Source organism: Etheostoma cragini, chromosome 12 (assembly GCF_013103735.1).
Source record: "Etheostoma cragini isolate CJK2018 chromosome 12, CSU_Ecrag_1.0, whole genome shotgun sequence".
NCBI lineage: Eukaryota > Metazoa > Chordata > Actinopteri > Perciformes > Percidae > Etheostoma > Etheostoma cragini.
In genome coordinates, this window is record NC_048418.1 from 20,300,853 (window position 1) to 20,315,593 (window position 14,741).

Sequence of the window (14,741 nt, forward strand, 5' to 3'; positions counted from 1 at the left end):
AGCCAGGTTGTTCTCCGAGCACCAAGCTGCCAAGTTCAGGACCTCCTCTCTGTAGGCTGCCTTGTCTCCCTTTGAGATGAGTCCAACCATTGTAGTGTCGTCATACTAGTCGAGATATTTCAGTCTGAAGTAATGGACTGACAGACCCTCAACCAACCAAAAGCGCCATCTCTAGAACCACTTTGTTTAAAGTCAATTGAAAAAATCAATGCATATAGGCCTGTATAGACGTTCAGATGGTACAACACAATAAGATGGTCCAGTTTGTTTCTTGACAATATGGTTAAATTGCTTCCTCCTTAAGACTTGTATCTGTGTGCACACCACCGTACACAGAAACCAGGGAGGAAAATGGCTTCTAGTTCAATTGGTAGCTTAGAAACTGCATGAAAGAAGGTAAAACTGTTGTTTGATTTCTTATTATGCACTGGAACTGGAACTGCAATTAAGACGTAAAATATGATTTTGTATATTACTACGACACTCATCAGATAGATGTACAATGTGCAGGAAAGAAAAAGAAACATGGCAATAAGACAGTGGTGGTGGTGATGGTGCAGTGGAAATGACACATGGATTTGGTGTGGGAGATCTGGGTTCAAGTCCCACTGCGATACCTCAGCCAATGTGTCCCTGAGCAAGGCACATAACCCCTTGTTGCTCCACAGGCGTGCAACTGCTGACATATATAGATAGATAGATAGATTTAATCCATACGGCATCCAGTAGAAAGACAACCATAACACAACAAACACATATACACATAGTATATCATACATATATAAAATTAAAAATAACTCACAGAAATGCAATGACCATGATAAGGTGAGATACTATTGTAGACTGTGTGTAATGGTAGTGAAAATGTGAACTATAAAATATAAACATAGCCTATAAACTGACTAACTGAATAAGAATAAGAACATTATGTAACAGGGATTAAGTTAAAAGATGTAGATGGTATGACCATAGTCCAGGTTATGTATTAGGGCTAATGTAGCCAATAAGAAAGTTGTACAGCAGACAAGTGATATGATCGGGGCGCAATTGTAAGTCATTTTCAACAAAAAGTGTTAGCTAAAGGACATGAGATGTAATGTAACGATGAGTAGGCCTTACATTAAACTTGCAAGGTGTTTCTGGAAACTCTAAAGGACAAACACAAACTTTTTCCTTAGGGCGAAACTGAGCAAAGAAACTAAAACTTGTATATGCTCATGTTTTTTTAATCAATGCAAATCTCTTCCCCTTGTTATTAGTATGCAGGGAGAGACGGCAAGTTTGGCTGACACTCCAGTATGAACCCCCCTAACAACTGTGTGAATGCAAATCAACAGTTACATAACAGTTTGTAACCAGAACACTGGCTGCTCTGTGCTGCTCTCTCTCTCTCTCTCTCTCTCTCTCTCTCTCTCTCTCTCTCTCTCACACACACACACACACACACACACACACACACACACACACAGACAATACACACAAAATGTCCCCACCTCAGCCATCATCAATAATAACTAGTGCAGTTGCCATTGAAAATGTGCCTGTTTGGAATTGAATGCTTACTTTGCCTGTGGTATTGTTGCTTGTAGAATTCCTTAAACCCCAATCATACCAAAATGACTTACAGAAAAACCCCAAACCACTTACATAACATGCCACTCCACTGTATAGCTACTAGGCCTACAGACTTACAGTGTAGGCTTCTTCTGCATCAGAGGAAGACTATTGTAATACTCGACTGTATTTACCTGAGAACACTGCAGATTCCGAATGTAATCACAAAATATCACAATGACAATGTGAAGTAATCAGACATTAGCGTTATGGACTCATGGCAGTACCTGGCCCTTTCTTAGAGCTAATCAGCACATCTCTCCGTTAATCAACCACCAGAACCGGAACTTGTGTGTGTGTGTGAGAGAGAGAGAGAGAACTTGTGATCTCGTGTCTGATCGTTAACATTAACATAAATTTAACAAAATTTCAGCAGAGGTGTTAAATTCCACAGGCTACAGGTTTAGTGGATGACGGTTAACGGGGAAGTAGGGGATTTGTGGTAGTATTTTGGCGACGTACTTAACCCGACCAGGGTGAGTCTGATGAAAAGTGATGAATCTGCCCGGTTATTTAATCGCATTGCAAATCACTATTTAACCATATCTTTTGCATTTCACTGCACTTAGTCATGCCCGTAGCAAGACACATGTCAAGTCTGAAATCAATCGCAAGTCTGAAATCAATCGCATTAACGGTTTGAGACAGACAGACAGACATTCCTGTAATTTATAGATAGATATTACATAAAAGAACGACTTAATGCTGACAGAGATCATTATGTACTCCCAATTTTAGTTTTGATACTATTTTTGATAATATTTTACTTAACAACATTTTGACACTTAGTCAAAAACTATGACGAATGATCAGATGTTGTACACCAACGGCCAGACTTCTTCTGGGGCATTTCCTGTAAACAGTCATGACCTCAAAAGAATAAATCTTCATGTTTTTACTTATATCACCATCAGGCTAAAATGCAATCAATCTACTCAGCAATGCTCGGAGAACAAACCCAGTATGTCCAACCTACACTTATCTCCTAAATTATGTGGCCCACTACAAATGTGTTGAGCACTTTCACACTCCCAAGTGAATGAATTTAACCACGTACAGCCGTTCCCTTCAGGCCTGACGACAAACTTTGCCTTTTTACTGTCTGTAAACACTGAATCTTTAGTCTAACCATAATTAGTATGTGTAGTGTTAGGGTTAGTGTCTGGTATGTCATGTTTTTGGCTTCTCTGTAGTGTTGCTGCTCACAGACTGCAGACTTTCAAGCTCACTGCTGAACAGTGCTGAAAAGGTTGTGCTTGTCTGAAGCAGTGATGCAGTACTCAAATACTGGACTCGAGTTCCTATTCTTTGGACTCAACTTGGACTTGTGCACTGATGACTTGGACTTGACCATTCATGAAACAGGACTTGGAAGTTGGATGAAGTTTCATAGTACTTTTATGTGTAGAGTAAAGGAGTGTAGTGATGGTGTACTCGGGTCCTTGACTCTGACTCGAGTTGCAAGTCTCTGGACTTGAGACTCTTCTCGAGTGACTCAGACTCGGAATTGGACTTGGACTTGAACACTGGGAACTCGCCTGCAACTCGACTACAACACTGGTCTGATCCAATGGTGGAAAAAGTATTCAGATCCTTTACTTCGTAAAAGTATCAACACTTTGTAAGTAAATAACTTCAGCTGCTTTACTTAAAGGATCAAAGGTAGGCTAGAAGTAATCATCCTGCAAAATGTTCCCTGTCACAGTTATTATGTTTCTGGATTGATATCAATGCTGCATCAATGTGTTTGTTGCATATTACCACTGTAGATGTTTAAAGTTGTGCTGACTTTATCTCCTTTATATACTGTTGGGTAGTTTGATTTACAAAGGCAATAAGTCCCAAACCTGCAATAAACACGTTATTACCACACGGATGTTTCAGGGAAGACGCCCTTCTCCAGTATGTGTTCTAGGCCATCTCACAAACAGTAGGCCTACAGCTGCACCGGAGGGGTTAATTATATAACACAAAACCAACACAACAGGTACATCCTGACAGAGCGAGGAACAACCTGATTCATTCAGAGTCTCATCTGTAAAATAGCAAAACAAGAGAACATCTACATTTAACCCAGTAGTGGAATGTAACTAAGTACATTTGGCTTTAAAACTGTACAAATTCAAGGTACTTTACATGAGTATTTCCAATTAATTACATATTATTTGATTTCTCCACTACTATCCCAAAGGAAAATATAGTACATCTTTTTACTCAAGTATAAACCATGAATCTCTGAATATGGTCATTTTTAATGTTTGTGATAAACTGAAGGATGAAGTGTATTTTTGTATGTATTGAGAAAATTTCCAATATTTCTTATAATAAATAAACTATTTAAATAGCTGCTTGGGTCTTCTGGAAAATGCTAAATATCAAAATGATAATGTGGAAAAATCAGACACTGGCGTCATGGACTCATGGTAGTGAACTACCCACCTGGCCCTTTAACAGCCGGACCATTTGTGTGTGTGTGTGTGTGTGTGTGTGTGTGTGTGTGTGTGTGTGTGTGTGTGTGTGTGTGTGTGTGTGCAAGAGAGAGAGAGAGAGAGAGAGAGAGAGAGAGAGAGAGAGAGAAAGAGAGAGAGAGTTGTAATAATTGTATCTACAATTAAATCATAAGTATCCTGTTTTCTTGTATTATTATATCAGATGTAGTTACTCAATGTTGCTGTTTGCATGTATGTCTGTTCTCTTGCTTTAGCAACACTGATGTATTTTTTTCTCATGCCAATAAAGCCACAGTGGGGAGGCAGTAGCTCAGTCCATTGGGAGTTGGGTTGGAACGGAAGGTCACTGGTTCAAGTCCTGTGTGGACCAATAAGTAGGGAGTGTGGATTGGTGGCTGGAGAGAAGCTACTTCACCTCCAGGGCACTGCCAGGTGCTGTTGAGCAAGGCACCATACCCCCCAACCGTCCAGGGCGCTGGTTTCAGCTGGCAGTCCACTCACTCTGACATCTCTTCATTAGTGCATGTGCAGATTCTGGCATGTGTGTGTAGTCGAGGACAAGTGTGGACACAGAGTGTAAATTGTAATTTCCCCATTGGGGATCAATAAACAGATTTAACATGAAACTGAAAGAGAGAGAGAGAGAGAGAGAGATTTATTAATATTGATGACACAATGATTGTTTCATTGAAATTTGATGCATAGCCTGTAGCCTAACTGAGGGTTTTGAGTGTTAGTAGCCTATGTGTTTTTCTCAGCTGAAATCATTTCAAACTGCATATTTTACTCAAATCTTTGCAACTATAACTTTGCAATGCGCACCAAATTTGACAGCAGTTAAAACATGAATGAGGTAGAACACATTCATCTCTTGTGTCAGTTTGTGTAAGTCTGATTCAGAGTGATCCTCTTTTCATTTTACTACGCATTTTATAGGAACTCTTTGGCTTAAATTTAGATAAGAACTCATGTGTTTTATCTTTTTTTATTACATCATTATTTAATTAGATTATTGGTATTATTCTGTTTTGGGTTATTGTTTTAAATGCCATTCTATCGCTTTTTCTTTGCTATTTGCTGTGTTTGAAAGGTGCCATATGCCTTTAAAAACGTGTTCCGGTTTGTGTGCGTGTGTGTGTGTGAGTGTGTGTGTGTGTGTGTGTGTGTGTGTGTGTGTGTGTGTGTGTGTGTGTGTGTGTGTGTGTGCTGGGGGAGGGTGGGTGAACACATGATTGGTTAGTGTTGGGTGTGTGTTCACTATGGTGAACACGAGCGCATCTGAAGCACATCCCAACAACGCCTGCATTTCGACCAATCAGAGCCTCTGCAGGGCTGTGACGTGAAGGGGATGTGTCGACTTATGGGTGGGGATCTAGTGAACCTAAAAACTGGTCCCTCCATCAGGAAGCCCGCATAGACCGCTTCTGAATACATCCACCGGCTCAGTTCAACGTGGAACAACCTGCTGACCCTGCATCACGTTTCACCATGCTGTCCTTTTCCGAGATTGTGTCTGGGTGAGTACATACGTATTTAGGCTACTATAGCTACCATATTAGAAAGCTAGCATAGCCTACTGTTATAACATGTAGCCTATGATAATTTTGCTGTGATAGGCATAGCCTACGTCATAGGGGCTCCATCGCTCATGTTACAACATGTGGAGGCTGTAAAACTTGAAATTAAATCCCTTTAAATGTAGCTACATTTCCCCCAAATACCAGAGACACAGACACACTCAGGCTATGATTACATACTGCTGTAAAAAAACTGATATAAACTGCTAGACTTAAGTAAATTAAAAACGGACTGAGGAGCGCGCGGATGAAACGCTCGTGAGGATGCGGCTCAATCCTTTGATCTTTTTAATGGCGTGGGAGCTCCGTGGAATTGACGACTCTTGTAAAGCGCGGAAAGCTTTGCTCACCGATGGGACGGAAAACCCCAACTTGGCGCGTGGCTCCGCCATGACGTCACGTCTCATAATCGGCAAGGATGGCTGTCCTCTCCGTGGGGTGGTCTTCTAGTGGGTAGCCTACACGTATTATGGTGCAGTGAGGCCATGGGATAGTGGAGGTGGTGAGAGGTAGAGCAGCCTGTTTCTCTTTATCCTTGCGATGCTGTCGCTTTGTCTCCGCGACATTTCATGGCACACAGTCCTGCGCAGTTGTCTTCCAGCCTGTCCAACGCTTGTCCAACGCCTGTCCAAACGCCAGTTGCTTACTGGAATTTTAAACTTGTAGCTATCCTTGAAGCGTTTTTTTGGACCACTGGGGACACGCAATGTTCGCCTTCAATTGGGAGTATAGCCCAGGATCTGTTTGAGGGAGACAAGTGTTGGACATGCGAATAACATGGCAGTCCATCGAAATGTCCATGTTGGTACGTCTGTCCTCCCAGTTGATCCTTAGAATCTTCCTTAGCCCTCATGTTGTCCTCGGGTCAAATTCACCCGTTTTCATTTTAATTTTAATTTTTACGGTATTTAAAAAATGTTTTTTAAATGCTTTTAAATTAGCATTGAGTAAAGGTTTACATACTTTCCTTTTTAATTCAGTCTAAATAATTCCTAATTCTGCTTTTAACATTCAAATATTATGTATAATGTCCTTTAAAATGTATTGACCATCAAATCAAAAAATATCTGTTAAACTAAAGTTAATAAGTTAGTGTTAAAGGTTTTTTTTATAGTGAAAAACATTGAAAAAAAGCGTCAAAAGTGTTGATGTTCAATTTTGACGGGAAGACAACATAGGGGTTAAATATCTTTAGATGATGTTGCTCCAGGGTTCCCAGGTGCCTGCTGTAGGTGGTCCATAACTGACTCCCATACAGCAGCATGGGGGGGTCACTGACGCCTTATTACTCACAGAGGTGGCTTCTCTTCTGCTGCTGTGGCTTTTATTTTTACACTTTGTGACACGTTATATGGCTTTACTGCACGATGCCCCGAACGTTGCAAGACAGCCCGGGATGACTGCCACTGTACTTATAGGATATGCCGACGCCAAAGAAAAAGATACAAAACACAAGATACAAAACTAAGCACATCTACTCAATTACAGTAGGCCTACAATTTTGAGAATTTCCATTTTATGCTTCCACACACACGCACACACACTCACAAGTTACACCAAGTAACCTAAAGGTGTAAATATGTAGCACCTATGTTATGGGTCATGTTTCTTAGCCACACTACACAAATGATCTTTCAAAGTAGGTTTTTGTTAGTATTGTATTAATGCTAGCATTTATTATTATGTTGTTTGTATGGATTTGTCTAACTTGTGTAATGATTTTGTTTTATTAGCAAAGAAAAGAGTTTCTAAACTTGTTAATATGTGTATGAAGGCTTAAAGATGGATTGAGTTCCAAAGGGATGGATAGATTTTACAGTGGAGCCCTCACATGTGCTTCATCGCATTGTTGGCATAATAATATACATATTTATTACATAATATGGGCTATGGTTTACGGTGTCGGAGTGTGTCTATTCTTTGTATGTGTGTGTGTGTGTGCGCGCCTTCTGTTAAATCAGATGTTTCTGTTTATTTCCTTGTACCTGAATGCAGCACAACGTGCACACAGAGACGGAGGGGGTAAATAAGGAATGCCGCTGTGTTTACATTGTGTAACAGTGTACGATGTGTGTATGATGTCGATGATATTTTTCAGGAGTTTTAAATCGAAAAGCAACACCCAACACATCAGGCTTAGTACATAGGTGACTGATCTTTGTTTTTCTGACTCTCTCATTGAAAGCTACGAGGAGTGTCGGACCACAGCTGATTGGCTGCTGTCCAGCATACAGGTGCGGCCCACTGTGGGAATTGTCTGTGGTTCAGGTTTGGGGGGACTGGCTGAGATGATCAAGGACCCACAGGTCTTCAAATACTGTGACATTCCCAACTTCCCCCGGAGCACAGGTATGCACAGTTGGCAGCTTTCTGGAAAAACAGCTGTTAACATGTCTATGGGCTCTAAGCAAATGCAATGGGTGGCTAACTAAGTGTGTGTGTTTGTGTGTGTGTGTGTGTGTGTGTGTGTGTGTGTGTGTGTGTGTGTGTGTGTGTGTGTGTGTGTGTGTGTGTGTGTGTGTGTGTGTGTGTTGCAGTGCATGGTCATGCTGGCCAGCTGGTGTTTGGAACTCTTAAAGGGAAGCCATGTGTTTGCATGCAGGGCAGGTTCCACCTGTACGAGGGCTACTCCATCCAGAAGGTGAGAAAAGATTACCAGTCATATGTTAAAGTTTAGCAGTGGTGGAACAAGTATTCACATCTTTTACCTTAGTGAAAGAACTAGGACTGGGTGTTGTCACTGATTACCTGAATCAATTTAATTCTGATTTACAAGGTCCCAATTTGATTTCCAAATCGATTCCAGAAACAAATTTGTTTAAGGGAAATTTCCGTTGCAATACAAATTTAGCTTGGATATGACGGCGACATAAACACAATACCACACTGTAAAAATACTCTGTTACACGTAAAAGTCTTGCATTGACAATGTTACGTTAGTAAAAGTATCTCAGTATCACCAGGATAATGTGCTTAAAAGTATTAAAAGTATAAGTACTCAATGCAGAAAAATCATCACATTTTAGAAAGTGAAAATGATGCAAACAGTTGTGTCAATCTGTCACTTTTAGCTGGACTTGTAGGCCTCTGTATTGTCGGGTAATTTAAGGGTGCTCTAAGCGATGTTGAGGGACGTTACTTCTTGTTGAAGTTCAAAGTATTTTCAAACAAAACAAGATAGCCTTTAATTGACAGGACAGCTGAAGAGATGAAAGAGAGAGAGGGGCAAGTGACATGGGCGCCGGGCGCCCAAAACGTTGTTTTTTAACTCAGCCTAGAGCTGTTCGATTATGGGAAAAAATATGATCACGATTATTGTGATGAATCTTGAAATCACGATAATTTAACACGATTACCCATTGACTTCTGGAAAAATGTTGCAAGTAACTTAAACAGTGGAAAAAGATAAATGAATGTAATGAGCTAAATAATTGTTTTTCTCAATTATTCAATTTTTGTGATCATTGGGAGCAGAAATCATAATCACGATAACAAATGTTATTAATCCAGTGCAGTAAACCTGCAAAGATCTTCTCATCACTGACATTGTGTGATGCTCTGTGTACTGCCTGTACTACGTGACGTGCAGGTTTACTAGCAGATATGTTCCCTCCCTTTTCCGCAGCTGTGACAAACTCAATTTAACTAAGGGCCACACTGGAAATGAGAATCTCAAAAAGGGCCAGACATGTAGTTATGTGGTTAATTAAGATATCTTTGACTGTATAATTGCATGCCTCATGTAGCTTTTCTATATGCCGAGTCAAATTCTGCTTTTAATTACACTGCGAAAAACAATTCCTGTCTCTTTGGTGTGGTGTACAACCAGTGTGGCCAACATTAGTTGGGAACCTAAATTGATATGCGGGCCAGTTTAAAATTTGCGAGAGCCTTGAGTTTAACACATGCTTTTGAAAAACAAGCACTTTGGATTCTGTCCCCTTATCTTTGTGTCAAGCAAGGTTTGTGCAGTTGGCCTGCAAGTGATTCTTATATTTACACAGCATTAAAGCCCTAACCCTAGCAGTCATTTTATTCATATTAGTGTGTCCAAGGGTTTCTCACCTTACCTTGTGTTCTCCAGATTACGCTGCCCATGCGTGTCTTCAAGCTGATGGGCGTGGAGACGATCATCCTGACCAACGCGGCTGGAGGCCTCAACCAGGACTACAAAGTGGGAGACGTCATGATCCTCAAGGACCACATCAACATGCCGGGGTTCGCTGGAATCAACCCGCTGGCTGGACCAAATGATGACAGGTAGGTGGAGGCTGATACTGTTAATATTGAGGCTTCATTTGGTTAATACTTTACATTCAAAGTTGACGTGTTTAATGCGTAAAACAACCAGTATTTCCACATCATGTGCAAAGGTTTTTCACATTATTTGGCCTGGAATGTTTTAAATGGATCATCAAATCAAAAAGTAGTTATCATATGAGTATCTCCTTTCTGACTCAGTCGTTTTTTTTAAATGGCTAAGCTTTACCCAGTTTTCCCCCTCCCCCACTATATTTTATTCTTTTTTTCCCCTCCCACACAAAACTGCCAGACTTCAGCCCTGGAGCGACGATAAGCTGATGTCAGTGTTAACAAAAGTTCCTATTGTTCCTTGCTGGCCGGAGGCTTTAACACGCATCAAAACTCTTTAACCCTCATGTTGTCCTCGGGTCAAATTGACCCGTTTTCCTGTATCAGTGTCATCCAAAATAACACGATTGACCCCCCTTGGTCTTTGGCAAGTACAAATCTCTACTATCATTAATTTTGGGGCGTCTTATTCAATTTTATAGCATTTGGAAAAAAAACATTGAAGTGTTTTTTAAATAGTATTGAGTAAAAGTTGACATATTCCAGTCTGATTATCCATCAACATATATTCCTTTAATTTTAGTCTAAATTATTCAAAAATTTCTGCTTTTCTAACTCTAAATTTCCTATACATGAGGTTTGACCATACATAACTCTAAAACCAAAGTTAATAAGTTAGAGTTATGTAGTGTTACACGTCAAAAGTGACAAAAATTTAAAAAAAAGTGTCAAAAGTGTATAAAAAAGGGACAAAAATGTAGGAAGAAGATAAAAACAATGATAACAAAAGTGTTGATTTTCAATTTGATGGAAAGACAACACAAGGGTTAACGTGTCTTGTAGCTTCTGAGCAAAAGTCTGTGTAATGTCAGATCATCTAACGTCAGAGTTTATTTTCAAATCCATGAACTGCTGGAGTGACCTGGACATTACATATCTTCCATGCCCAGTGTACACCAGTTCTGTCTTTGGTTGTCATCATGAGGACATAACCAATCTCAGAATGTGTCACGGTGTATTGCTTTAACGTTAACTGAGTCATTTAGGGGGAATTTTCTAAGTACTTTATAGCTCAGTTGTGTGGTTGACTCAACCTGTCCTCCCCCTCTCAGGTTCGGCGTCCGTTTCCCCTGCATGTCTGACGCCTATGACCGCGAGCTGCGTCAGTTGGCTCGTGATGTGGCATCAGAGCTGGGCTACGACAACTTTCTGCGGGAGGGGGTGTACTGCGTCCTGGGAGGTCCCTCCTTCGAAACCATTGCTGAGTGTCGCATGCTGCACAGTCTGGGTGCAGATGCTGTTGGTGAGTTCCACACACATCATGTGACATGAAACTGGTCACAACCAGGTCTGTGAATTATCTTGATAAAGGATTTCTGCAAAGAGACATTTTTGTTGAGTTATTGTATTTTGATGGCGCTTTGAGCACCACAAGCTGAGTGCCCAATAGTTCTGTTATATTAGACAGAGGGCAGATGGTGTGATGTGACTAACCTTGTGACTAACACATAGAAAGACTTGTCACAGTCATTCAAAACCTCTCATTTAAGCAACTTCAAAGTTTTTATGTTGCAAAGTTTGTATAAAGCAGGATGATGCTCTCATAAATTGCACACATGTGCATTACAAAGTTCATTTAAATTGCAGATAAATATTTGTACTTTACCAGTATATAGTATGATCAGTTGACCAATCCCAATAAACAGCATGTTGAAAGAACTACTCACTACTCACTACTGATACTACTACTACATACTACTACTACATACTACTACCACCAAATTAGAATGTGGCCTTTGAACTTTATATATTAACAAATCCACACTTCCCCTTCATTTCAAATGTCTGACTGTACCACAACAGTTTTTTCCCCTACCAAAAGTCCACAGGTAAGCCTTCAGCAGCGGCTCCTGCACCGTCCATCTCCCTGTACCCGTCGCAATATTACGAATCCCACTATGGCCACGCCAAGACCTTTTAATAGTTTTTATTGCCCAGGGACGTACTGCTCCCAGTGCTACCCAAGGGAGGAAGCCAACCTCCACAAAGTGTAGCTCATATGGCGCCATTTTATTGCTACCAAGCACTCACCCGCCATTAGCCAGCTGTCCTGCTATTCATTTTAACATCACTTTGACAGCAAATAACTTTACATCTGAAGCGTTTAAAAACTTAAGTTATCCATTATTTATTTCTAAAGAAACAGGACAACGTATAAAAGGCTCCATTACATTGTTATGGATCCGTAGCAGACGTTTTTGTAAAAATAGGGGTCATAACAACAATTGGGTCAGAACCATGCGATGTTGCATAATCGACAATTCACCGTATTGTCAGGATAAGCTTGCAGACAGTTTGGACTTCCATTAGCTGTTTAGGTTTAATTACTAATGTTAACTAGCATTTTAATTAGCAGTAAGTAGCCTGTGCTGTGTTATCTCCTGACATATACTTAGGATCTCCGTCTCTGCTGATTGGGAATGATTGAGATTTCTCTTGGCACAGCTACCAGAAGACTTACAACTTTCAGACAGGTTGCTCACGCCACATCTACATGCTCAGTTGGAGGCCGCGCAGTGACGTTCAGCACTCACCGGAAAAGTGCTTCTAATAGTCTTCACTGGTCTCCGTCCTGAGCAACGGGATCTGTTGGTCCATTTCTTTCACTGTCTATGATAATATCGCTGTTCCCGTTACTGCTGCTGCTCCTGATGCTCTGCTTGGTCAAATGTGAAGCAGCCATTTACATAGGGTGAATATACCATCGGTATATTTATCTTAAAAACACTCCGCGTCCTCCTCAGCTGTGAAGCCACGTACTTCTTGTCCAAGCCTGTGTGTTCTCACTAGATAAATGTCTGCAGCATTCACTGTCCCATGGGAAATAATGCAAAGTCGAGTTTCAAAAACAGATCATCCTGATAGATAACCAGAATTGTAAGTCAGAATGTAAACTGGGCCGCAGATGGTAATCACAACTACGTTAACCTAAAACTAACTGAATTAAAATGCCACAGACCATTATGTTGTTGTTTTTTTATTATTAGAATAAAGACATTAAGATAATAAATTGTTATGTAGGTACTTTTACTTTTAATACTTAAAGCACAGTTAAGTAGGGTGGTCATTGTTGTGCTACTTTTGCTAAAGTAAATATGTCTCTGGTTATTTGTAATTTTACTTAGTATTGAGATTCAGTACATCCTCTACCACTGCTAGTCTGTAACCAAAAAACCTATGGGGACATTATGACAGGTTGTCTTTGGATGTGACATGGTATCAGACTTTAATATTTCTTCTAGTGCAGTGATGTTCAACAGGGGGTCCACAACCCCTAAGGGGTCCTCAGTCATTGCAGGGGAGCCCGCAAAATTATGAGTCCAACATATTCTTAGCAAAGGTAAATCGGCCTAGTTCTCTAAAACAACAACAACGTCAAAAACGTTGATATTGTTACTGGCCTGTAAGGTAGCCACTATGGTATCCATCAGTTAAGCTTATGGATTCACTTTGTGTTTGACATTAATACAAGATGATATATGAATAAATCATTTTAATAGCTTAGTGTTATATGGCACCATAAGAGGGTATGTGTATAGGCTTTAGGCCACTCTTTAGGCCCAGTTTGTTATGCAACTCAATTAAATACAATATTTATATGGTGTAGGGGGTACCTGCTACGTCTCTCTTTCAGGTAAGGGGTCCTTGGCCTAAAAAACGTTAAGGGCCCCTGTTCTAGTGAATGGTAGGCATAACTAACAGGGACACTGACTACTATTGAATATTTGCAGCGTAACTTCTCACCTCCTCTTTGTGTTTGCGGCAGGGATGAGCACCGTGCATGAGGCAATCGTGGCCCACCACGCCGGGATGCGTGTCTTTGCCCTATCACTAATCACCAACCGCTCGGTGATGGACTACGACAGCCAGGAGAAGGCCAACCACGAAGAAGTGCTGGAGACAGGCAGGCAGAGGGCCAAGCACCTGGAGAAGCTGGTGTCCACCATGGTGGCCCGGCTGGATGAACGCCTTCTGAACATGTGACACCGCTGTCAAGCTCCATCTCCGCCAGACAGCACACTTATTAGAACGCTAAAAACAGCTGGAGAGTTATAAGATGTACTTAATACTTAATACATGAAATAAGTTTCTTTGCTTTGTTTCCACTGACTATGTCTAGTCTTGAAAAATCCTGGAAACTGGTTTCTACACTCCTTTGTCAGAAACGTTTACAATTTTTTAAGTGTACAGATAAATAATTAGAAAGTTTTAGACCAATGCCCTGCTGTGATGTCTTAATGTATTCAGCTGACTGTTTCAGTGAAACAGTATTGATTGTAAATTCTAAAGTAATACTTTTTAAAATTAAATTAAATATACTTATTTATTATTCCTTTCAGTTCTTTTACATTCCCAGATATCACATAACTAATATGAATACATTTTCACATTATTTACTGTAGAACGCCGGCACATCGCTCACGTCTTAATGAGATTACGGTGGAAAGGTGGGAATAATAATTTTATAATGGTAAAAAAAGAAATGTAAAATATTCTAAACTTTTTATACTATTTGTATTTGAGTGGCGTTTTTATTGGCTTTAATATTATATTGACAGTTTGATGAACAGTTGGTGAAAAGGGATTATAACCTGCATGGCCAAAGTCAAAATCTCCTTCCATGTCTAATCACTGATAGCAGACTGGGCTCTGTGATTTCAGAGGTACTTTACTAAACACTGCTAAAAGTATGGATCTACTTTTACAATAAAGTGACTAAACTTTAAAA

General features: G+C 40.3%; 1 protein-coding gene across 2 annotated transcripts; it reads left to right on the forward strand.

The window, feature by feature from the left end:
- The first annotated feature begins 5,367 nt into the window (after positions 1–5,367).
- pnp5b (purine nucleoside phosphorylase 5b) lies at positions 5,368–14,741 on the forward strand. 2 transcript variants are annotated; one of them, XM_034886916.1, is made up of 6 exons: positions 5,368–5,581; positions 7,827–7,990; positions 8,179–8,282; positions 9,726–9,901; positions 11,065–11,255; positions 13,779–14,741. In XM_034886916.1, the coding sequence occupies exons 1-6, from the start codon at positions 5,553–5,555 to the stop codon at positions 13,994–13,996; spliced, it is 882 nt and encodes a 293-aa protein (XP_034742807.1). In that variant the 5' UTR covers positions 5,368–5,552; the 3' UTR covers positions 13,997–14,741. The 2 variants fall into 2 exon arrangements, with proteins under 2 accessions (XP_034742807.1, XP_034742806.1); XM_034886915.1 differs by having other exon boundaries at positions 5,492–5,580; positions 7,820–7,990.